The sequence below is a fragment of the Schistocerca piceifrons genome, chromosome 3 (assembly GCF_021461385.2).
Source record: "Schistocerca piceifrons isolate TAMUIC-IGC-003096 chromosome 3, iqSchPice1.1, whole genome shotgun sequence".
Lineage (NCBI taxonomy): Eukaryota > Metazoa > Arthropoda > Insecta > Orthoptera > Acrididae > Schistocerca > Schistocerca piceifrons.
Window position 1 is genome coordinate 434,543,399 of NC_060140.1, and position 27,279 is coordinate 434,570,677.

Genomic DNA, 27,279 nt, shown 5'->3' on the forward strand with positions numbered 1-27,279 from the left:
ACTTACACTAAAGACAACACACACACACCCATGCCCGAGGGAGGACTCAAACCTCCAACAGGAGCAGCCGCGCAAACCGTGACAAGCTGCCCTAGACTGCACAACTACCCCGGGCGGCAATTGCATCTTAAACAAGCTTTGTACTGAAACCTTTTTATAGGTTGAAATTACATAATGCACTTTAAGATAGTAGCTGATTCACTAAGAACAACTTTGAATTAACATGTTAAAGCTACACAGAAGCTGCTTGTTTTCCCACTCTGATTAAAACACTTTTAAGGTACAGTTTTGACATGTTCAAAGAACTAAACATTCAGTACCATTATATTCACAAAAAGATAAATGCATTAATACAGAGCACACCTCCTTACAGTAGCTGTTTTAGACTGTGAACTTGTCTCTCGCAGAGCCTGCAGTTTGCATTTCACCAACTCTGTTGGACAAAGCGTAAGGGATGAGAAAATCGCAGAAAGTGAACCAGCTGCTGCATTGGAGAATGTTCTTAGTTCCTCCACTCTCTGTAATAAAGAGAAAAATAGGCAAAACCTTACAGCATAAAAAATATTCACTAATCCATAAACACCAAATGAAAACAGAATGCATAAATCACCAAATTCTAGTTAAGCCCCTGACGTATTTTTGAAAGCACACTCTGAATAGGCAAAAGTAGAATAATTCCAATGTTTTTCTCTTCCTAGCAATGTTTCAAGAACTACTGTCTATCTATACAAAGGTGGTTCAAATGGAAACTTTGAAAGTGCAATAAAGTTCATAAAATTTTTACTATTGATTTGGCAATTGGAAGGAGCTATACTTGTGTTTCCGTAAGTGACCAACTGATGATAGCCTCTAGTCGCATCATGGAAAAGGAAGCTGTGTCAGTGCAAAGATGGCCATCCTATTTGAGCCATGCAAGAGCCTTTATCAATAACTGCCCCTGTGGCATATCGACTTTGGTCATAACTACAGCTCAGGCATCCCATTGGGGGGGGGGGGGGGGGGCAGCAACCTAGCACTCTGTAAGGATAAAGGCTCATGCAGGAGCTATGGAAGGGGCATTGGCTAAGCATCCGCTGCAGTACTGCGACTTGTGGGAGGCATTTTGCCGATGGCTCCATGTAACAGCCAAGAGACTGGCTTCAGGCTTCAGCAGTTGGGTATGCCTGGACTACTGATTCAGACATGTTGGCCATTAACGGGGTGGCCACACTGTTGGAAGTGTCTGTCTGCTTCCTGGTAGGAAGTCCCGGGTCCCTGAATAAACAGCCTTGCCTGTTGGAACAATGTGGAAACTACGGTGAACATCTGCTTTACAGCCATCACATTCTGGGAAAGGAATTTTGGAAAATCCCTGTGTTCTGCTGTAAGGTTCCACCATCCTGGTTATCAAGACATATCATGCTGTAATACTGTGTGGTCGCAACGTGTGGGTGCATTGTTTATCTCTATTCTTGTAATAAGCAAATATGTTACAAATGAGTCGTTACTTGTTAAATTTTTATGAAGTTCAGCCTCACATCTGGTGGAGGATTGCCTTGTCAGTCTATATGCAGTTAAGTGGCAGGTGGTCATTGTCTGTATGTAATCTGTTTTACTTGTGTTCACATTGTGTAGAAAACTGTGTGAGATCAGTGGCAGCACTGGCAGAAGTGCTGCTAATGTATATTATTACTTGGCTTTCAACTTGTTCTGTGCCACTTTGGCACTTTATATCTTGATTCTTGTGGTCTCTCACGCTGCTGGTCACTTGGTGACTGTGCTTTGATTTTAAATTCAGGTTTAATTCCATGTGCTTGTTCAAGTGGTATTTAAAAGCTTTAAGACTTTTGATGTGTTTCGGGCAGCCACTTACTGTCTATGGTCCTCAAATTGTAAGGCATTTAAAATCTTAAAAGATAGCCAAGTGGAGGATCTTTTGTTTCCTACAGGTTTCTTTTCAGTAGTTGCTTTCTAAGTTTCGGTAACTCATTTAAAACGATGTTGGCCATTTGAGGTGGATAGTTAAATTTTGATGTTCTTTGTTTTGATAATTTTATCTGACTGCTGTCACATCTAACAGCTAAATGTTATTTTTTTAATTATACTAATCTTGGTTGCCAACTGAAGTGAACTAATAATTGTAACTATTTTAAAATTATATTTAAACACACTGGCCGCCTTGAAGGCACTTCATTCTTTCGCCTTTTAAGGCATCTAATAGTTGCAACTGTTTTTCATATTTTACTATTTGTGACCTCATTATTTTGAGTGTTTACCAGAGCAGAAAAGTTAAAAAGAGTGCAAACTGCTTTTCTAAAGTGTCAGCCTGGAAGATCAAGAGAGCTCAAACTTTGATTGCTTTTGATGTTATTGTTAAATACACTAATTGAAAATGTATCAAATTATTTGACCCAGGACCTTACCACTACGTTTGAGCAGTGATCTGTAATACATTTCTTGAGTACTAAACCTGTTAAACATGTGCAAATACATTGCAAGATGAAACCACAGAGCAGAAATTCATGTGTGCCCCTGCAGCAACTGTATGAGTGGTGCAGCAACTTTAAAACTGGTGTAACTTCCAGGGAAGATACTCCATGCCTGAGCCAGGCATACCATGTAGTGAGGAATAAAACATTGCCACGGTGGAAAAGCTTATAAATTACTGTAAGCAATATAGCCACTACTTTGGATATTAGAGTTGGTTCAGCACACAATATTGTTCATGGCATGCTGTGATTCAGTGAAGTATCTACAATATGGATATCACATCAGTTGATTGCTGAACTGAGAGATCATCACATGATACCTACGAGGAACTTTTGTATTGCTTCCAGATTGAAGGTAATAGATTTCTGAACAAAATTGTTACAAGAAATGAAACTGGGTACACCATTATGAACCTGAAATGAAAAGATCAGACAAGGAATGGCACCATAACTCTGCCAAAACAAAACAAAAAAATCCACAATGAACCACCAGCAGCAAAAGTCATGCTCACTCTCTTTTGGGATACAAAAGGAATAATTTTGGAGCATTACAATCTTGAACACGTAACTTACTCATCAGATCTCATCTTGAATGATTTTCATGTGTTCTGAAGTCTCGAAGCAGTTCTAGGCACTAGGAGGCCAGCATTTCACAAGAGATGAACAGGCGATAGCCACAGTGCATTCAAAACCACAAGCATTTTTCTCATGAGGCATCCATGCACTTCAGAAGCAATGGAATGCTGCATTACAGGACGCAGGGTTAACATATTGCATCATGTGCATAATAATAACTAATTAAGCTTTTTGTTCTTGTGATACTTCAGACGTACAAAACAGACTTGTAGTTATTTGTTGCATCAGAATATTGTTTTATAAAAATAAATAATTACTGTTCTATACCAAGTTTCTGCACGTATTGTGGTTCAGTTTGCAATCTTCTTTGTTAATGATGTAGTAGCAAAAATAGTTACACATCCCGATAAATTCTAAAGCATCAAATAAAATACGAAGCAAATGTTGTCAAAATATGAAACATGTGGAGTTGGATGACCTATCAGTATGTTTTTGACAGTAAAAATGTTCACATTAATTGCTATTCCTAGTTTAACAAGACGTCATCTTTGTATGAAAAAGAGCAAAAACTCTGTTTCAGGATTAAGCGCAGGCATTAATCAGACTACTGAAATGTCATGCACATATAGATGTAAAACAGCTCTTCATCTATAGGCAGCTAATGAGATCATAACCCCCCCCCCCCCCTCTCTCTCTCTCTCTCTCTCTCTCTCTCTCTCTCTCTCTCTCTCTCTCTCTCTCTGTTATAACCTGTAATCACCAATAATTGCGTGGATATTCAAACACACTCACTTAGAAACAATAGCTCATTACATGATAACAACTCAGTATCTCTTATTAAACTGCTGTGCCGTAACATGCGGCCGGCGCCATTCGTAGCTAGGTGGCGCTCCCGCGCTCAGCCGAGTTGCAGAGCGCCTCTATCGCTGTTTGCGTGTACTGTCGTGGTGGCACTGTTAAATGTCGTGGCACTGTCACAACACTTTTCCCCCCTTGAAAAAAAAAACACTCACTTCCTTCGAGACATGCACAGTGTGGAGACATCCATGGCCTATTGTGAGGCCCCGAGAAGATCCCGCGGAGAGACATGAGAGTATGGTCGAAAATGCCCAGGATGGAAGCTCGTGCATGGAACGTGCCTCCTGGACGAGATGATGGGTGAAAACTCCGGAGCAGTATCCATAGGTGTCGTGGACCTGGGAGTGTGCTCCAGCGAGATGGGTCCCGGAGAAGGTGGCGTTGCGACTGGGGCCGGTTCCGGCATACTCGGAAGCGGTAGCGATGTTGGCTGCATCAACACGTATGGTAGATCGGCAGCAGCGACAGGACTGGCTTCTCGGGCTGGTGGAGGTGAAGGAAGGGATGGTGGCACCGGCGTGGCCACCACGTGTGGGCACATCTGGTCGTAATGGCGAACAACCATGCCGTCGTCCGTACGTATTTCACAAAGCCGGCAGCCGCGAAGAGCCTTGACCACCCCTGGGATCCATTTAGGACGAGATCAATACCCTCGTGCCCACATGTCGGCACCCACTGAGTATTTTCCCGCACTAGGGGACACAGCACAAGGCCTGACAGGGTGAAGCAGGTGCAGTAGAGTGTGCGGTTGGCGGCAATGCAATAGTTCAGCAGGGCTGCAATCACCCAGAGACGTGAAGCGATAAGAACTCAGAAATTGCAGCAGAGCGTCATCTGTGGAAAAATCACTAAGGAATTTTTTCATCTGGCTTTTGAAAGTGCGGACAAGGCGCTCGACCTCCCCATTCGATTGTGGATGGAAGGGCGGCGCTGTAACATGATGAATCCCTTGTCCAGTACAAAAATCACGGAAGGCCTGCGAAGAGAACTGAGGGCCATTGTCCGTGACAATCATGGATGGAAGACCTTCTAGCGCAAAGATTTTGGACAAAGCCAGCGTCGTTGCCGCAGTGGTGGGCGACGGACATCGAACAACAAACAGAAACTTCGAGAAAGCGTCAATCAACAGTAGCCAACAAGTACCGAGGAAGGGGCCGGCAAAGTCAGCGTGCACCCGTTCCCATGGCTGGGCCGGATCAGGCCACAGAGAGGGCATTGTACGAGGTGCAGCCAGTTGTTGAGCACACTGACCACACGCAGCAACCATGTGGGGGATGTCTGAATCAATACCGGGCCAATAAACGTGCCTGCGGGCCAGGGACTTAGTCTGAGAAATACCCCAATGGCCTTCATGCAACAGGTTGAGGTCATCTTTGTGAAGAGAGGCTGGCACCACGACCCGTGGAGATGCGCCATCGGTGACCAGAAGAACAACACCATCATGAACAGACAGACGAAGGCGCAAGGCATGGTAGTTGCAAAGGGGATCCGATGCCCGGCCCTTGGTCCTGTCTGGCCAACCCCATTGAACAAAACCGATCACCTCACGCAGAAACGGGTCCCGCGCAGTAGCCGACGGGAACTGCGAACCTGTAAGTGGAAAACCCTCGACCGCACGACGTTCTTCCTCATCAATGTGGAAACAGAGTAGTTCATCACGATCGAAAACCGGGTCGGGGCCCATCGGCAATCGCGGCAATGCATCAGCGTTGGCATGCTGGGCCGTGGGGTGATAGTGAATCTCATAGTGAAAACGAGACAACTATAAGGCCCAACGTTGCAGGCGGTAAGCTGCCTTATCCAGAAGCAACGCCGATGGGCTGAACAGAGAGACCAGCGGCTTGTGGTCAGTGATGAGGTGAAACTTAGAACCATACAAAAACCGCTGAACTTTTTTAGAGCATAAATGATAGCGAGCGCTTCCTTTTCGATTTGAGAGTAATGCCGTTGCGCATCGTTGAGGGTCTTGGAAGCATAGGCGATGGGTCGTTCCGACCCATCCTCATACCGATGGGCGAGAACAGCCCCTAGGCCATACTGTGACGCGTCAGTCGCCAGAACCAAGTGCTGACCCGGACGGAATGTGGCAAGACAAGGCGCCGACTGCAAATGAGCCTTCAGGCAGACAAAAGCCTGCTCACACTCGTCGGACCAACAGAAAGGGACGTTTTTGCGTAACAGCTGATGGAGAGGATGAGCTACCGCTGCTGTGGATGGAATGAATTTGTGATAATAAGCAATCTTGCCTAGAAACGCCTGAAGTTCTTTGACCGTAGACGGCCGGGGTAGAGCGTTAATGGCCGCAATGTGCTGGCATAGAGGACGTATACCCTCACGGGACAAGTGGAAACCAAGATACACAATGGAGGGTTGGAAGAACTGTGACTTGTCCAGATTGCACCTCAACCCAGCCGAATGCAAAACCCGAAACAGTGAACGCAAATTGCGAAGGTGCTCCTCAGTAGAGGCCCCCGTGACAACAATGTCATCCAGATAGTTTATGCAGCTGGGAACGGAAGCCGTGAGCTGTTCCAAAAACCGCTGAAAAATGGTCGGCGCGCTAGCGACGCCAAATGGTAACCGCTGGTACTGATACAACCCACAAGGAGTGTTGATGATGAGAAATTCCTTGGAAGAAGCATCCAACGGCAACTGATGGTACGCCTCCGATAAGTCAAGTTTGGAAAAGAGCTGGCCCCCAGCGAGCTTGGTAAATAACTCCTCAGGACGGGGAAGAGGATAAGTGTCAATGAGGCTCTGCGCGTTGACAGTGGCTTTAAAATCACCACACAGTCGCAGACTCCCGTTTGGTTTAGAAATCACCACGATTGGCAATGCCCATTCGCTGGAGGTAACAGGAAGGAGAATCCCTGAAGCTGTTAACCTGTCTATCTCAGCCTTGACAGGTGCACGCAACGCCACCGGAATAGGGCGTGCCCGGAAAAACTTAGGGCGAGCTGTAGGTTTAAGAGTAATGTGGACTTCAAAATCCTTGGCACGACCCAGACCAGCAGAGAACACGGATGAAAATTCAGAACACAATCCATGCAGCTGTTGATACAGAATATCCTCAGATATGAGGTGCACATCATCATCAATGGAGAACCCGAACAACTGGAAAGCATCATAACCGAACAGGTTTTCAGTGCCTGCATGTTCCACCACATAAAATGTGAAGGGCCTAACAACAGACTTGTAGGCAGTGGAAGCATCAAACTGGCCATTGGTAGGAAATTTCTGTTTATTATAAGTTCTCAGATTTCGCGTAACTGGAGACAAGGGAGGGGAGCCCAACTCCAAATACGTGCGAGAATTAATGAGAGTTACTGCAGAGCCAGTGTCCACTTGCATGCGAATGTCTTTATCCAGAACACGAACAGTGACAAACAACTCATTTGTTTGAGAAAGCACACAGTTAACATCCATGTCTGATGCCTCGTCCTCGTCGACAGGAACTTTAGGGGACTGACACACAGAAGCAATGCGGCCTTTTTTCCTACATGAATTACACATGGCCCAACGTTTTGGACACGCGGCCCTGTCATGCTGTACGAAACAATGTGGACAAGAAGGAAGTGCAGAACGAACCTGCTTCTGTAGTTGCTGTTTTCGCTGCGAGCGTAGCGGCCCAACGCGATGTTGTGTACGCGAGTGAACTGCCGCCACATCTTCGTTCTCCTGTGAAACAGGCAAATTGTCCATGTCGAAAGTTGACTGTACAGCACCTACATCACACCACGCATCTATTTGCACGCCAGCAGCGTGAGACACTTCAAAGGATTGAGCGATGCTTAGAACTTCCGACAACGACGGGTTTGGCAGTTGTAGGGCATGTTGCCAAACTTCTTTATCAGGAGCAAGCCATAGAATAGCATCCCTAACCATTGAATCAGCATAAGACTCATGATGAGTGTCCGTGACAAACTGACATTTCCTACTCAGACCATGTAGTTCCGCCGCCCAAGACTGATGGGGCTGCTTACAACACTGGTAGAACACCACGCGGGTGGCAACGACGTGGGTGTTTTTTCGGTAATAGTTAGACAATAAGTCACACATTTCTTGGAAGGACAGAGAGGCAGGTTCCCACAGAGGGGCTAACTGAGATAGCAGCTGATAGATCCGTGGGGAAATCCAAATAGAAATAACGACTTACACATAGGAGCATCGACAATGCCGAAAGCCAAGAAGTGTTGCCACAAACGCTTCTCATAATCCTCCCAGTCTTCAGCGGCCTCGTCGCAAGGAGGAAATGGAGGCGGAGAAGAGGAAGACAGACGATGAGTAAGCGACGTCGACAATGCCTGAATAGCAGCCGTCAGCTGTGTTTGTTGTGCCTGAATAGCAGCCGTCAGCTGTGTTTGTTGTTCAATGAGCACTTGCATAAGCTGTTCCATGTCTGCCCCGTCACGAACACACAAATCCATAACGCAGTGAAAATATCTCATCCTCGTCGCCAAAAAGTGTTACAACCTGTAATCACTAATAACTGTGTGGATATTCAAACACACTCACTTAGAAACAATAGCTCGTTACATGATAACAACTCAGTATCTCTTATTCGACTTCCGTGCCGTAACATGTGGCCGGCGCCGTTCGTAGCTAGGTGGCGCTCCCGCGCTCAGCCGAGTTGCGGAGCACCTCTATCGCCGTTTGCACGTACTGTCGTGGCGGCACTGTTAAATGTCGTGGCACTGTCACACCACTCTCACACTCTCTCTCTCTCTCTCTCTCTCTCTCACACACACACACACACACACACACACACACACACACACACACACAGAACAGTAATGACGAACTTTCATCCCCTTAGCAAATTGCACATACTATCTTTCATCTTCTATTTCCTGTGTCATTTTGACTCTGTATCCCAACACAGACACGCAACATTAGAAGATAAATCACATTAGCGACTTTCAGATAATTCTCACACAGAGAATATGGCTGTCTCTTCTCACAAAGCTCCAGCAACGTGTGCAGACTCCCCTCATTTGAAAGCTATATGAAGCAAAAATTCCCCACAGATTTACGGAACTGCCAAGAAACTGGGAAAAGATTATAAAAACTCTACATGAAACCAAACCAACAGACTGTCTATGTTGACTTCAGATTGTAGGCCATTTTACTTGAATATGGGGTTAATAACACCACACAGAAAAAGACACATCACAATTTGTTGCATGTGGATTCCTGCTGAGTTCACACTGAATACACAATAGGGAAGACTTATCTTCTAATTGCAGGGAAGACTTATGTTCCAATTACATAAATAGCAAGCATCTCATATAATCACATGGAATATCAAGGCACTACAGTTTTTAAGAAAGAGGAAAATATTTACTCCATTTATCTACACCAATTTTCAAATTGCCTGACAATGTCCTCAAACGATAAGAACTATTTAACAATATACATATATCTAAAAACACAGATGATGTGACTTACCGAACGAAAGTGCTGGCAGGTCGATAGACACACAAACAAACACAAACATACACATGAAATTCAAGCATTCGCAACAAACTGTAGCCTCATCAGGAAAGAGGGAAGGAGAGGGAAAGACGAAAGGATGTGTGTTTTAAGGGAGAGGGTAAGGAGTCATTCCAATCCCGGGAGCGGAAAGACTTACCTTAGGGGGAAAGAAGGGGTATACACTCGCACACACACACATATCCATCCGCACATACACAGACACAAGCAGACATTTGTAAAGGCAAAGAGTTTGGGCAGAGATGTCAGTCGAGGCGGAAGTACAGAGGCAAAGATGTTGTTGAAAGACAGGTGAGGTATGAGCGGCGGCAAATTGAAATTAGCGGAGATTGAGGCCTGGTGGGTAACGAGAAGAGAGGATATACTGAAGGGCAAGTTCCAATCTCCGGAGTTCTGACAGGTTGGTGTTAGTGGGAAGTATCCAGATAACCCGGACGGTGTAACACTGTGCCAAGATATGCTGGCCGTGCACCAAGGCATGTTTAGCCACAACACTATCTGCCTGTGTCCATTCATGCAAATGGACAGTTTGTTGCTGGTCATTCCCACACAGAAAGCTTCACAGTGTAGGCAGGTCAGTTGGTAAATCACGTGGGTGCTTTCACACGTGGCTTTGCCTTTGATCGTGTACACCTTCCGGGTTACAGGACTGGAGTAGGTGGTGGTGGGAGGGTGCATGGGACAGGTTTTACACCGGGAGTGGTTACAAGGGTAGGAGCCAGAGGGTAGGGAAGGTGCTTTGGGGATTTCATAGAGATGAACTAAGAGGTTACGAAGGTTAGGTGGACAGCGGAAAGACACTCTTGGTGGAGTGGGGAGGATTTCATGAAGGATGGATCTCATTTCAGGGCAGGATTTGAGGAAGTCGTATCCCTGCTGGAGAGCCACATTCAGAGTCTGATCCAGTCCGGGAAAGTATCCTGTCACAAGTGGGGCACTTTTGTGGTCCTTCTGTGGGAGGTTCTGGGCTTGAGGGGATGAGGAAGTGGCTCTGGTTATTTGCTTCTGTACCAGGTCGGGAGGGTACTTGCTGGATGCGAAAGCTGTTTTCAGGTTGTTGGTGTAATGGTTCAGGGATTCCGGACTGGAGCAGATTCATTTGCCACGAAGACCTGGGCTGTAGGGAAGGGACCGTCTGATGTGGAATGGGTGGCAGCTGTCATAATGGAGGTACTGTTGCTTGTTGGTGGGTTTGATGTGGACGGACGTGTGAAGCTGGTCATTGGACAGATGGAGGTCCATGTCAAGGAAAGTGGCATGGGATTTGGAGTAGGACCAGGTGAATCTGATGGAACCAAAGGAGTTGAGGTTGGAGAGGAAATTCTGGAGTTCTTCTTCACTGTGAGTCCAGATCATGAACATGTCATCAATAAATCTGTACCAAACTTTGGGTTGGCAGGCCTGGGTAACCAAGAAGGCCTCCTCTAAGCGACCCATGAATAGGTTGGCGTATGAGGGGGCCATCCAGTCATTCTGCCAGTCGTATCGACAGGATTTATTCAACATCCAATTTAAGGAGACACGTTTTACAGTCCGAGCTATGGCCCACTATTTTTTCTGATCATATCGCGCCTCAGCGATACAGATAGCCGTACGGTAGGTGCAACTACAATCGAGGGGTATCTGTTGAGACGCCAAACAAACGTGTGGTTCTTGAAGAGGGGAAGCAGCCTTTTCAGTAGTTGCAGGGGCAACAGTCTGGACGATTGACTGATCTGGCCTTGTAACACTAACCAAAACAGCCTTTCTGTGCTGGTACTGCAAACGACTGAAAGCCAGGGGAAACTACAGCCGTAATTTTCCCAGAAGGCATGCAGCTTTACTGTATGCTTAAATGATGATGGCGTCCTCTTGGGTAAAATATTCTGGAGGTAAAATAGTTTCCCATTCGGATCTCCGGGCACGGACTACCCAGGAGGACATCTTTATCAGAAGAAAGAAAACGCGTTCTACAGATCGGAGCGTGGAATGTCAGATCCCTTAATCCGGCAGGTAGGTTAGAAAATTTAAAAAGGGTAATGGATAGTTTAAAGTTAGATATAGTGGGAATTAGCGAAGTTCGGTGGCAGGAGGAACAAGACTTCTGGTCAGGTAAATACAGGGTTATAAATACAAAATCAAATAGGGGTAATGCAGTAGTAGGTATAATAATGAATAAAAAAATAGGACTGCAGGTAAGCTTCTACAAACAACATAGTGAACGCATTATTGTGGCCAAGATAGACATGAAGCCCACGCCTATTAGAGTACTACAAGTTTATATGCCAACTAGCTCCGCAGATGATGAAGAAATTGATGAAATGTACGATGAGACAAAAGAAATTATTCAGATAGTAAAGAGAAATGAAGATTTAATAGTCATGGGTGACTGGAATTCAATAGTAGGAAAAGGAAGAGAAGGAAACGTAGTATGTGAATATGGAATGGGGGTAAGAAATGAAAGAGGAAGCCGCCTGGTATAATTTTGTATAGAGCATAACTTAATCATAGCTAACACTTGATTCAAGAATCATAAATGATGGTTGTATATATGGAAGAGGCCTGGAGATACTCGAAAGTTTCAGACATGTTATATAATGGTAAGACAGAGATTTAGGAACCAGGTTTTAAATTGTAAGACCTTTCCATGGGCAGATGTGGACTCCAACCACAATCTATTAGTTATGAACTGTAGATTAAAACTGAAGAAACTGCAAAAAGGTGGGAATTTAAGGAGATGGGAACTCGATAAACTGACAGAACCAGAGGTTTTAGAGAGTTTCAGGGAGAGCATTAGGGAACGATTGACAGGAATGGGGGAAAGAAATACAGTAAAAGAAGACTGGGCAATTTTGAGGGATGAAATAGTGAAGGCAGCAGAGGATCAAGTAGGTAAAAAGACAAGGGCTAGCAGAAATCCTTGGGTAACAAAAGATATATTGAATTTAATTGATGAAAGGAGAAAATATAAAAATGCAGTAAATGAAGCAGGTAAAAAGGAGTACAAACATCTCAAAAATGAGATCGACAGGAAGTGCAAAATGGCTAAGCAAGGATGGCTAGAGGACAAATGTAAGGATGTAGAGGCATATCTCAACTAGGGGTAAGATAGATACTGCCTACAGGAAAATTAAAGAGACTTTTGGAGAAAAGAGAACGACTTGTATGAATATCAAGACCTCAGATGGAAACTCAGTTCTAAGCAAAGAAGAGAAAGCAGAAACGTGGAAGGAGTATATAGAGGGTCTGTACAAGGGTGATGTACTTGAGGACAATATTATGGATATGGAAGAGGATGTAGACAAAGATGAAATGGAGTTTGACAGAGCACTGAAAGACTTAAGCCGAAACAAGGCCCCAGGAGTAGACAACATTTCATTAGAACTACTGATAGCCTTGGGAGAGCCAGTCCTGACAAAACTCTACCATCTGGTGAGCAAGATGTATGAAACAGGCGAAATACCCTCAGACTTCAAGAAGAATATAATAATTCCAATGTCAAAGAAAGCAGATGTTGACAGATGCGAAAATTACTGAAGTATCAGTTTAATAAGCCACGACTGCATAATACTAACACGAATTCTTTAGAGACGAATGGAAAAACTGCTAGAAGCCGACCTCGGGGAAGATCAGTTTAGATTCCGTAGAAATGGTGGAACATGTGAGGCAATACTGACCCTACAACTTATCTTAGAAAATAGATTAAGGAAAGGTAAACCTACATTTCTAGCATTTGTAGACTTCGAGAAAGCTTTTGACAATGTTGACTGGAATCTCTCTTTCAAATTCTGAAACTGGCAGGGGTAAAATACAGGGAGCGAAGGCTATTTACAATTTGTACAGAAACCAGATGACAGTTATAAGAGTCGAGGGGCATGAAAGGGAAGCAGTGGTTGGGAAGGAAGTGAGACAGGGTTATAGCCTATCCCTGATGTTATTCAATCTGTATATTGAGCAAGCAGTAAAGGAAACAAAAGAAAGATTTGGAGTAGGAATTAAAATCCATGGAGAAGAAATAAAAACTTTCAGGTTCGCCGATGAGATTGTAATTCTTTCAGAGACAGCAAAGGACCTGGAAGAGCAGCTGAACAGAATGGACAGTGTCTCTAAAAGAGGATATAAGATGAACATCAAAGAAAGTAACATAAGGATAATGGAATGTAGTCGAATAAAACCGAGTGATGCTGAGGGTATTAGATTAGGAAATGAGACGCTTAAAGTAGTAAATGAGTTTTGCTATTTGGGGAGCAAAATAACTGATGGTGGTCGAAGTAGAGAGGATATAAAATGTAGATGCAATGGCAAAGAAAGCGTTTCTGAAGAAGAGAAATTTGTTAACATCGAGTATAGATTTAAGCATCAGGAAGTCATTTCTGAAAGTATTTGTATGGAGTGTGGCCATGTATGGAAGTGAAACGTGGACGATAAATAGTTTGGACAAGAAGAGAATAGAAGCTTTCGAAATGTGGTGCTACACAAGAATGCTGATGATTAGATGGGTAGATCACATAACTAATGAGGAAGTATTGAACAGAATTGGAGAGAAGAGAAATTTGTGGCACAACTTGATTAGAAGAAGGGATCGCTTGGTAGGACATACTCTAAGGCATCAAGGGACCACCAATTTAGTATTGGAGGGCAGTGTGGAGGGTAAAAATCGTAGAGGGAGACCAAGAGATGAATATACTAAGCAGATTCAGATGGATGTAGGTTGCAGTAGGTACTGGGAGATGAAGAGTCTTGCACAGTATAGAGTAGCTTCGAGAGCTGCATCAAACCAGTCTCTGGACTGAAGACCACAACAACATCATTGTTATATTCACACTGTCAAGAGGCTTCATCACATCTCCACACATGAAAGTGGATGCTAGCACTATACAAAAATGATTAATGGTACCCCAACACTTGAGGAATGACTCATATATCTGTCTTGTATCACGGTGAAGTGCCTTGAACAGCAAAATTGATTTTCTCCTTTTTGTGATATTACTTAGAGGTAGCACTCCAAAATATCTCATTCTATTTATTGTTCATGCAACAAATATCATGTCAGATAAATGATCATTCAGTTCAAAAATAAAATTAAAATACAATCTTACTCACAACAGTGGGTCACATAGATTAAACACCTACACATGATGATAAGCAACACTGTAAAATAGGAAAAGTAATATTGAAAAATTCGTAAGATCATATTCAGATCTATATCTTTACTCTGCAAACCAAACTGCTGTGAAGTGCATGGCAGATTGCACTTCCCAATGTACTAGTTACTCCTGCTTCTTCCCATTATATTCACATATGGACTGCAGGAAGAATGATGGTTTAGTCCAGTTTTGTACAGTCCCACACTCTTGAGTAACATTTTAGGTTGGGACACATGAGTGACTGGTAAACAACCTCCTTCAAAAACTATTTTGCAGAACATGTAAATCCTTCTACTAGTTTTAATTTCTCTTTCTACTTTGGTAATAATTGTTGCTGCAACTGCCTCATGGTCGCTTGTACCAGTTCCTATGCGGACATTCTCAATGAGGTCAGTTCTATCTGTTTGCCTTAATTCTAACATATTTCCACTGTGAGTCAGATTCCAAACAAACTGTTCTAGGAGTAGTACTCAAATAATACATTTAGTAATGTTTTACAGGATGTCTTGTCAGGTCTATCACTTACAAACTGTAATTTTTCCGACTGATCATTGGATGATTAAAGCCTCTTCCAATGACAACACTGTAACTGGGAAACATACATACTGGTGAAGTTAAGTTTTCTCTAAAGTTCTTGTTAAATCTGAATGTGCACTTGGTGTTTGATAGAAGGCTCCTATTGTAATTTTATGTACACCTTTGATAGTGAGTCTTGCCCAGGCAACCACATCGCAGTTTCAGTTTAAATCTCATTCGGTTTGAGTTTCTTGTCTACTGTGATAAACATACCACCTCCATTTACCATTAGCTTATCCTTCCTATATCTGCTTAAATCTTCTCCAAATATCTCACTGCTGTCAATTTTGGATTTTAATCAACTTTCTATACCTAATATAATGCGAGTTCCACAGTTTTTCAGGAGCACTTGAAACTCTGGTACACTGTTGTGAATGCTTTAGCACTTAATCACTAGGATATTAATACTCCCACCTGTGGGGGGCCACTTCTTTGGGTCTTATCACACTTCAGATTTTGCTAGTAAAGAAGTGCTTATCAGGAATGGATGGACAGTCGCCTAATCTAAAAAAAAAATCTTGTGTGCACCCCATATGTAGTCAGCTAAATGGATAGCAGACTCTTATGTGTAGTGCACACCCAACCCCATTTAGAGTGCCCTATTGCCCAAGTCCATAAAATCGCAGCCTAGCTTGTCACTGGATCTTCAAAGTCTCGGTTCAATCTTTCCACTTGGCTCATAACCAGAGGGCCATGATCAGCTCTGGAGAAAATGCTGCAAAGTGTGAGCTTTGTTAAAACTCTGTGCTACTGGTAGAATGATACAAGTATGACCTTGGAGGCCAGATGACGGGCATCATTTGTTCTAATAGAAGCCACTACCTGCACTTGGTTGCATCCTGTTCCCTCAACGGCTGCCAGAATAGCCTCTTCAGCATATTGAACAAGGCCCCCAGAAATGCACTGTGAGTGCACTTGTTGTTCCTTTCCTTTCCTTGCTGCTATTTCCGTAAGTGGTACCATGATTTGGTGTACTTTTAAACTGCTAACAATTAGTACATGCTTATCCTTTTGCATTTGCCTTGAAATTACTGAAACAGTTCAATGAACAAACATACAAGCAAATTTCAGTCACTCCAAGCTCAGTTACAGAAATTAAGAATGAAATTAACTCCCTCAAAACCAAAAACTCTCACAGAATTGATAATACACCAAGAACTAAAATCCTGTTCCTCACATACAAAAATAAAAAAAAATTAAAAATATGAAGTGTTTTCAGTCAAATATTAAACACATCACTGTCACAGGGGATTTACAGACATACTGAATCACGCTATTGTTAAATCCCTTAACAATAAAGTTAGCATGACAGATATTATAACCATGCACTAGTCTCATTATTTACCTCCTCCAAAATACTGTAAAAAATGATGTACACAAGAACTGTTACCCATCTCTTTCAAAATAAGGTACTCAAGTGAGTTTCATTTTGGATTTCAAAAGGGGTCTCTCCACATGACATATTATTTTCAATTCAAAGTCAGATAACACAAAATTTGAATGGCAGAATATTGCCAATTGATATTTTCTGTAACTTGTCAACAGCATCTGAATGTGCACTTCACAGGATTCTCCAACAAAAGTTCAAATATTATGCTATCAGAGATCTTGCTGGTTACTGGTTTTTATCCTGAAACTTCCTGACAGGTTAAAACTGTGTGCTTGACCAAGATGTGAACTTGGGACCTTTGCCTTTCACAGGCAAGTGCTCTACTGACTGAGCTAGTCAAGCACAACTCACAAACCATCCTCACAGCTTTACTTCGGCAAGTACCTCGTCTTCTACCTTTGAAACTTCACACAAATTCTCCTGTGAATCTTGCAAGACTAGCACTCCTGGAAGAAATGATATTGTAGAGACATGGTTTAGCCACATTCTGGGTGACGTTTCCAGAACGAAACTTTCACTCTGCAGTGGAGTGTGTACTGCTGTGAAACTTCCTGGCAGATTAAAACTGTGTGCTGTACCAAACCTCAAACTCGGAACCTTTGCCATTTGTGGGCTGGTGCTGATGGAAGTAAAGCTGTAAGGACAGGTCATGAGTTGTGCTTGGGCAGCTCAGTCGGTAGACCATTTGCATGTGAACGGCAAAGGTCCCCAAGTCCAGGACTTGGTCCAGCAAACAGTTTTAATCTACCAAGAAGTTTCAAATCAAGGCACACTCCACTGCAGAGTGAAAGTTTCATTCCAATTTTCATCCTATCTCACGAAAAGGATACAGTGGGTAACATTAATGAACTTCAAGATGCTGATGTAAATATTTATCTTTGCTGATGACACAAGTATTATAATTAAGCACAACTGAATAACTTGAATACACAAAAACATTAATATTTTCTTGAAAATTAATAACTGGTTCTCTGCAAATGTACATAAAAGACAATACTCACAATTCTATACTTCTTGTGGCCTGAGCACTCCATTAGAAATAAAGCAAGAGGGTAAGTCATTAATGTAACAAAATGTTCACAATTCTTCTACGAGTTTATATTGAACACAGCTGGAAGTCGAAAGTTATAGATATTCTTAAATGTCTAAGCCCTGCAACTTTTGTGTTACAGATAATATCAAATTTTGGAGAACTAAATGTCAAAAATTTTATTTACTTTGCATTCAGTAATGTCTTATGAGATCATATTCTGGGGTAACTCGTCATCAAGCAAAAAAGCATTGTTGCACAGAAGCATATGATAAGGAAAATGTATGGTGTCCACTCTAGAGCCTCTTGTAGACAGCTCTAAATAGTTGGGCACACTGATGACAGCTTCACAGTATATTTACTCCCTTACGAAGTTCGTTGTCAATTATCAATCATAGTTCCAAAACAGCTGTAACATTCATAAATGTAATAATAGAAGGAAAAATGGTTTGTACTATGTCACTCGGCCTTAGTGTGCCACAGAAAGGAGGGAAGTAGTCATCCATAAAAATCTTTCGCCATCTACCCAGTAATGCAAAGAAATTTTTTAATATAGTTAAGTACAAACCACTTACGTATGTACACATGTAAAAAGAAACAACTTAAAAATTATGTAAATGGTCAGCATGTTGCCATATTTTCCAATAAGCAGGTGTACTATAATTGTAAAACTGACATGTTCCATATCACAGCAAGAGGTCATGATTATTATCCGTGGAACATGTAAATGAGTAACTAATGAATAAACTAGCAAGACTGTTTCATCAATTCAAATGTATTACACAATTATTACTTCTGTGCTCCAGAAATATTGTTGCTATTACATGTTGTGAAGGAGAAAAATACATACAAAATGAGATCAAATTGACCAGCTATACAAACAGGAGGTCAGCTTCACTTTACAGCCAAAAATTCTGCTGTCTGAATTGATTTTTCATTTTCTTCAAGTAAACTGTTTATAATAAATGGTCCATGAAACTTCCTGCAGAAGGGCGGTTGTCTCTCCTGCACTTTCCCCATATTCACGTAGAGCCTCTTCAGTTACGTCTCCCACAGTCTTAGGTTCCCCAGCAAACTTTGTCATTCCAGATGTCAGTTTGTTCAGTGTCTTCTTTGTCATATATGGCATGTCATGACCAACAGCAAGTCTCTCTCCAAAATCTTGAGATTGACGTCCAGGTGGTCCAATTAACCAGAGCACTATCTGAAAGGACCAAGGAAATGGTGGAGTATGCTCCCCTTTCCTCGGGAAGAGTTTTCGGTAAGTGACCCTAACAGTCATGTTTCTTAGTCATATAATGGTGTTATTTTCTCGCTTCTTCTCTACTGTTTCACTGTTTTTGTGTGCTACCTGGGAGTGGAGTAGGGGAGAAGGGGGACTTTTCTCATATGGGAATACACTATACTGAATAACCACACGTATTTTGTTACAGTGCAGATCAATCTGTGTCATGAGTATTTGCACTCTAGGTCAGATTAGATGTACTTTTCGTTCCACAAGTCCATAGTCAGGAGATCTTTGAGTATGTGGAACATATCAGAAAACAAGAATAAGCAATACATATTTTTAAAGAAAAAAAGATGTACTAATGTGTTTCCTCAGATTCCAAGTGAATGGTCCTCAAGGATGTGGAATATGTCAAAAAATTTAAAGATAAGTTCATTTGAAAGGTAATAAACAGCTGTCACAAAACATGCATACACTGTGGTGTTTATAATCATTCTTAGGCTATTGTACCCACTCACCATCAAAGAGAAAAATCTCCAACACCTACTTTCATTGCTCACATTACTGCACTGCAGATGTGCAGTGCAGATGTACAGAAGTCGGACTATATGTTATAATCATGCAATTTGATATTATTAATAATATACACACATCAGTCAGTTCTATTACGAAATTTGTCAATGGAGTACAAGGACTTGGTCATCAATAAATCCTTTGGCTCCTCTTAAACTGAATGCTACTGTTAGTTAAACTTTTTATGTCTGCTGTCAAGTTAATGAAAATGTGTTTTCCCAAATAATGTACAATTTCTGAACTAAAGTCAGCAATACTTCGTCTGAGTTTAATTTTTTCTTATTTTCCCATGAAGGTCATTCGTCAGCCATATTTGAGAGGAAGTAACAAGTTTCTCAACTCTACCTGGAACATATACAAAGAATTTTAACTGTGGACTTTTCTGTGGTGTGCTAACTGAACAAACTCATAATGAAATACACATCTCTTTTTTTAATTGTGTTTGGTTTTCTTCCTTCCTTCCTCATTAATAATCTTACTGATTTGGGGCTGGCCATCATAACGTCCTCCCTTGCACAACTGATTCATCCCAGAGAAGCTCTTATACCCAACAACATCTATTATTTCTTTAATTTATTCAAGTCTCTGCCTACAGACACTGTCCTCTACAGCTTCCTCTAATACTATGGAAGTTATTTCCTAATTTATTAACAAGTGTTTAGTCATGCTGTTCAATATTTTAGTCAATGTTTTCCGTATATTCCTTTCTTCACCTATTCTGCAGAAAAATCCTCATTTCTTATTTTAAGAGTTCATCTAATTTTCAAGATTATTCTGTAGCACATATGAAACATGTCATTCTCCTCTTTTCCAGTTTTCACAAAGTCCATGATACATTCTCATACAGTACTGTGCTCCAAACATACATTCTCAGAAATTTCTTCCTCAAATTAAAGCCTATGTTACATACCAGTACATGTCTTTCAGGGAGGAATGCCTTCTTTTCCTGTGCTAATCTGCTTCTTATATCCTCCTTGCTTTGCAAGTGATGCATTACTCTGCTTTAGAGGCAGCAGAATTCCACCACTTTCTCTGCTATGTAGTACCCAACTTCGATGTTAAACTGGTCACTAACCTCATTTGTGCTATTCCTCACTTTTTTCGACTTTCTTTCTTTTACACTCAATCCACATTCTGTGCTCATTGAATCAACATATCCTATAACTGTTTCTCATGTTCAATGAGGTTAGCAGTACCACTAGAAAATCTTATTGTAGATATCCTTTCACCCCGAATTTTAATTCAATTCCTGAACCTGTCCTGTGTTTCCATCACTACTTTTACAATACACAGAATGAACAGCAGGGGAAAAAGACTGCATCCCTGATTTACATCCATTTTAAATTTTAGTGCTTTTCTCTTGGCCTTCCATTCTTACAGTTCCCTTTCATACACAATGTGATCAAAAGTAACCGGACACCCCAAAAACATAAGTTTTTCATATTACGTGCAATGTGCTGCCATCTACTGCCAGGTACTCCACATCAATGACCTCAGAAGTCATTAGACATCGTAAGAGAGCAGAATGGGGCACTCTGCAAAACTCACGGACTTCAAATGTGGTCAGGTGATTGGGTGTCACTTGTGTCATGTGTCTGTACACAAGATTTCCACATTCCTAAACATCCCTAGGTCCACTGTTTCCAATGTGATAGTAAGGTGGAAACATGAAGGGACACGTACAGCACAAATTGTACAGACTGACCTCGTCTGTTAACTGACAGAGACTCCGCCGACAGTTGAAGAGGGTCATAATGTGTAATAGGCAGACACCTATCCAGACTATCACACAGGAATTCCAAACTGCTTCAGGATCCACTACAAGTACTATGACAGTTAAGCAGGAGGTGAGAAAACTTGGATTTCGTGGTCGAGCGGCTGCTCATAAGCCACACATCGCTCCAGTAAATGCCAAATGACGTCTTGCTTGGTGTAAGGCACGTAAACATTGGACGGTTGAACAGTGGAGTGACAAATCACAGTACACAATGTGGCGATTTGATGGCAGGGTGTGGGTATGGCGAATGCCCGGTGAACGTCATCTGCCAGCATGTGCAATGCCAACAGTAAAATTCGGAGGCGGTGGTGTTATAGTGTGGTCATATTTTTCACATAGAGGACTTTCACCCCTTGTTATTTTGCGTGGCGCTATCACAGCACAGGCCTCCACTGATGTTTTAAGTACCTTCTTGCTTCCCACTGTTGAAGAGCAATTCAGGGATGACGATTGCATCTTTCAACATGATCAAGCACCTGTTCGTAACGCACGGCTTGTGGCGGAATGGTTACATGACAATAACATCCCTGTAATGGACTGGCCTGCACAGAGTCCTGACCTGAATCCTATAGAACACTTTTGGGATGTTTTGGAATGCCAACTTCATGCCAGGCCTCACTGGCCAACATCGATACCTCTCCTCAGTGCAGCACTCCATGAAGAATGGGCTGCCATTCCTTAAGAAATCTTCCAGCACCTTATTGAACGTATGCCTGCGAGAATGGAAGCTGCCGTCAAGGCTAAGGGTGGGCCAACACCATATTGAATTCCAGCATTACCAATGGAGGGTGCCACGAACTTGTAAGTCATTTTCAGCCATTTTTCTAGTCATTTCAAACATATTGTACAATTTCACATTGTCAAATGCTTTTTCTAGGTCTGTAAATCCTATGAGTTAAAGTGCAATTCATTGGCATTTGTCGTAAACTATTGGGCGATAACATACAGTAGCCAGTGATAATCACTGAATCTAACAATTTCTTTGGCAGATGATATCAATCGATAACATTTGTTTTCAATATGGAGACCACCAGAATAATTTTCACTGCTTTGTTATTATGAATTTTATGGCTGCTTACTGTTTTTCATAATTCTTTGGTGATTGAAAAAACTACTTATGCTACTAGACTGACATCTAGCAAAGTCTGAGGCCTACATTAGTTTGGAATGCAATAGTCTTGTGGTGTTGGTGAAGCAAATGAATATGAATGGAAGAAAACTGAATGTGCTAACAGACTGACCTGTAGCATATGCCGAGGCCTAGGTTAGGTTGTAATGTGATAATTTGCTTGAGAGTTGATGAAGCTAATAAATCTCAAAACAAAAGTACAACTGCCATAACAGAAAGACATGTAGCATAGCCAAAGATATACATTTGTCACTGCAATAATCTATTTTCATTTTTATTTCTCATTCTGCCAAAAATTCCAACAATATGGTTAAATTCGCAAATGCAAGCTAACTTTATTTACGAACCACTAGAAATTACAAATAAGAATCTCATTTGCTACCTCCATCTGATTTGTGATTTGTTGTGTCTATTTCCTGTGACTGACTGTAACCGTTACCAACAGCAGTATCTCCCGGAAAAGCAACATCATAAGTGCACTTTCACCAATCCTATGAATTGTGTTGATCCTCAAATACAAGATGCCTTTACTTACCTTTCCTACAGCCAATCTGGTCATTATTTAACAGATCTTAAATTTTATTTTCCCTTCATTTGCATATCATTCTTTTATCACCTTTGATGCATCACCTGTGAAACTGAGTGTGCAATAATTATTGTGTATATTTCCTTAGTATTCTAGCAATGAACAGCAACATGGTACCTGCTTTCTGACAACTACTTTTCTTTTTATGATCCAATTTAGGTCAGGCAGTATGGATACTTCTTGATACTTCACAACTGTTACTGTTTCCAGTGATATGTCAGCAATAGTGCAGTTCAATAACATGTTTCTTCTACCACTTACGCACAATATGACAGATTAATTTAGCACAATATGACAGATTAATTTATATTCAGTGTGATTGAATTGTATCTTTTTCCTTTTACTTATGCACAAAATGTGTATTTCATTATGTTGTGCATCTGCTACCAGCCCTTCACCAAGAAGCCACACTTACCAGGTGTTCCTGCATGTCGCTAGTATTTTCTGCATGTGGATTTTTTTTTTTTTTTTTTTTTTTTTTTTTTTTTTTTTTTTTTTTTTTTTTTTTTTTAAAAAAAAATGTACAACAGCATTCTCTGTGAACAGCCTCAAAGATCTTCTGATGTTATACATCAGATCATATAAACATATTTTGAATACTAATTACCCCATAATACTTCCTTAGGATGCTTCCTAAACTACTAGCCCTACTATATTTGATACTGGCACATTAAGAATGAAATGTTGAGTTCTATTCACTAACAAATCCTGAATGCAGTCGAAAAGCTGGACCAGTATGCCATAAGACTGTATTCTGTTTACAACCCAATAGTGCACATCTGCAAAAATGTCTTCCAGAAGTCAAGGAATGGGGATCAACATGGTCATTGCATTCTACAGGAAGAGTTATGTATTCAACCCCTTGCGTATTATGTAGCTGACGTTTGGCATACCCTACATAATACACATCAAAATACTCATTAAATGTTTTTTAATGTGTAATACAGCCTTTCCGGATTTAGCTCATTGTTTTAGTCATTTATAATGGAAGTTACATTACATATGGAGTGAACACAGTCTTCAAGCTACACTTCCAAATCAGTCTGTTACAACCAAGTTTATTTCATAATCACATTAATTGCCTTCACCAACCCAAAATGAAATTTTGTCTTTCAATGCAATTACCCCGAGCAATACTACAGATCAGTCTGTCACCACAAACAATATTTCTACTGCCACCAGTTCTCAAAATTTAAGTGAAAGTAAATATATGACAAAAATATTGATAATAATTATAAGAAACAGCATAATAACAAAAAAAGAACATTGAACTTGAGTAAGCAAGGACACAAAGTAACTTCAAATTATTTGCAAGTTGTGAAACAAACAGAACAGCGTAATGGTGAAGAATTATTATTCTGCCTGAGTTTTATAAATTTTGATAAAGCTTTCAAATGTTTCAATAAAACCAGTCCTAGCACCCATTTCTTGGTAGGGAGGATGCAGCATGTTATCTTGGTTGGAGTGACATCAATATGCGTAACAGTAACTTCTGGAATATCCCAGGCAAGTGTCGTGGGACCCACGCTGTTCACGTCATATATTATTAACCTGGCTGACAATATTAATAGAAATCTGAGACTTTTTTGCAGATGACACAATCACCTATAATGAAGTACTGTCCAAAAAAATGTACAAGTATTCAGTCTGGTCTTGACAAGATTTCAAATAGATGCAAAAACTGTCAATTTGCATACAAATGTTCAAAGATGTAAAATCATGCACTTCAAAATATGAGGAACAAAAAGTATTTATGATGACCGTAACAATCAGCCACAAATGGAATTAAATCAGTTCATACAAATACCTGTTTAACAATTTGTAGGAAAATGAAGTGGAATTATCAGACCGGCTGTTATAGGTAAACCCAGGTGGTAAATTTCAATTCATTAGTAGAATACTGGGAAAATGCATTCCATCTGCAATGGAGATTACTTGCTGTGCAGCCCACCCTAGAATGCTGCTCAATTGTGTGGGATCCACACCAATTATTACTGTCAGGTGTACTGAGTGTATACAAAGGCAGCTCATATGCATCATCTTTTGCTCAACTGAAGAGCAGCACGGAAACACAGAAAAACCTGAACTGTCAAAAACACTGGGAGACAGACCTCAACTATTATGAAAAAAACAACTTAGAAATGCACGCTTTCATGGCCAGCATTTGATTTCTGTTTCATGGGCTATCTGTCATGATCCAAGGAATATTTCTCTATATAATGCTTCATCTGCCAGCCAGTGCTGGAGACATCATCAGAGGCTACAATGACTCAGAAAGCAATTTCAAACTAAAAAAACTCAGCAAGCTGGAATGGTTACCCATACAAAAAGTGCAGCTTGCCGATCTTTTATGTTTAAAACTGATTTCTGAGTCTTTATGGCCTTTGATTGTGTCTCCAGTACTGGGAGACAATATGGCAAATATGCCCTAGACCATGGCCTAATGGGCACAAAACAAAAATCATCAAGGATCCTACTAAGTTTTAAGAAGCACCATTAAGAGAGAAATAGAAACTTACTACAACTACCATCACCGAGCCATTACCATTTTGATGTTAACACTGTACTGTTTACCTCCAGTGCAGATGAAATTCACACGAAGTGAAAATTTAATTGAGCAAATTTTAAAGTAAGCCCAAAAATCAACTATAATAAGACAAGCTTCCAGAGCGACCAAAATGAAAATTTTAAATTTGTGTTAGTGTACATGTTTTGACTTATGGCAAATTAAACATGGGTTTCTTTATTACGAAAGCTATTCAACATGAGAAAATGCAGATGACACACTTAAGAGGACGATGCAATTATGACATACAAAAATGAAATGGGGTTGGCCACAAGAAGTTCCCAGAGGTACAGGTAGTAGATTAACCAAGTGTGTTGTCTCTTAGATCGCAAGGAGAGCCAGAGGCAGGGATCTACTCAAGGGTGGATATATGAAATTATAAAATGTGAAGCAGCATGTGTGTGTATGTGCTTTGTTGAAGACTGTAATGTATGTGAAAGACTTGAGAAGTCCTTCATCCTGCAGCTTCATGGCTGATGATGTGATTGGAAAGCTTTTTTCCTATTCCATTGTAGCGTGAAGACAACACAAGGAATTTCCACATAAAGCATATCTACTTCAAGTTAAAAGAACACTAAACTGGAAACATTGGTCTACTGCTCTGAACATTTCATTCATTCAATTTGATCTTTTAACGCAGTTTTTCTTCTGAGAATGATAATAGGGAAACGAGCTTTTGTGTGAGTACTAAAACTGTTATTGACTGACCTGTATGCCCGTCAGCTTCATAATCAGTTTTTGGCACGAACCATAAGCAACAAAGAGAACTGATTTCTCAGCAACATTTGCAATTACTGCGGGCACTGCACCGGCATACAAGCCACGACGTAAACCTTCTTTCATCCATGTCTGTCGCAAACAGTCCATCATACCCCGGTACAGATTTGGAAATGTCTGCATTTTGACTTTGACAGTATCCAGCGGCTGACCCGCATAAACCATACTGATTCCACCTATTGGTAAACAATGTTTTTTCCGCTATTAGAACCACAATTCACCAAGTAAAAGTATGAAACAGGTTGTAAGGAGATTCTTTTTTTTTTAATTACCCAGTGAACCAGCTATAAAATCCACAGCGGCGTGCATGACGTTACCGCTGCTCTTAGCACGAATTATTCTATCCGCCGGCAGCGACTCCATCCTTCCTACTACGCGCCACTTGACTACAGATTGTTTCAATTAGCGATTTATTGAGGCTTGCGTAATGCCTTCCCCCTCCTATCAACCCATAATAACAAGTGCCTGACAGTAAGAATGCAGTATAAGGAATTATTGGCATAATTTTTCTTCCATTATTGACAGTGGGACTACATTTATACTGCATGTTCATCATGTCTCCAAATTCGCATTCAACGCAATGAACACATGCAGTCAACGATAAGTGGTACGTGTATGCAACAGAAGCAACAGGTGACCAGAGATTACAGATACATGCCTTGAAGGGAGAATAAAGTCTCTGGGGACACTGTAGTGCAGACGATTCGAACGAGAGTGGATGGATCCAGTTTAGATCGAAATAATTCACATGCATCGTATTGTGTGCCGCCGCTCGTGTCGTATTTTGATACAGCTGTTACAATAAATGTGAAATTATGGAATAATCTCAATATTAAATGAAGCTGTTCTTCATCTGAATTTTGCTCTCAGTATGGAGGTTGGGTAGGACCCAGAAAGAATTATCCTGTTTGAGATCAGATCCTGTTTTCCTCCGAACTGCGAAATGATTTGTTCAGCAACCGCAGGGGTAGCTTCAGTTGAGCATGTATTCAAACGATAGCACAATTTGGCAATTTTCACATTCGTTAAGTATTGCCACAGGCATAAAAATAGATAAGAGACCAAAAATATCCAAGAAACAAACCCCAAATCTTGCATTTGACGTGTTCTTAAAATCTGTACTTTT

General features: G+C 41.2%; 1 protein-coding gene across 1 annotated transcript in view; it reads right to left on the reverse strand.

Moving 5' to 3' along the window:
* Positions 1 to 26,555, reverse strand: part of LOC124789754 (mitochondrial ornithine transporter 1-like) — a 41,668-nt gene extending 15,113 nt beyond the window's left edge. The window contains exons 1-3 of the mRNA XM_047257207.1: positions 26,426 to 26,555; positions 26,085 to 26,329; positions 372 to 518 (exon numbers count right to left, since the gene is read on the reverse strand). Of these exons, the coding sequence (XP_047113163.1) occupies positions 372 to 518; positions 26,085 to 26,329; positions 26,426 to 26,516 (483 nt within the window). The 5' untranslated portion in view covers positions 26,517 to 26,555. The remainder of the gene's footprint in view (positions 1 to 371; positions 519 to 26,084; positions 26,330 to 26,425) is intronic.
* Between the last annotated feature and the right edge of the window lie 724 nt (positions 26,556 to 27,279).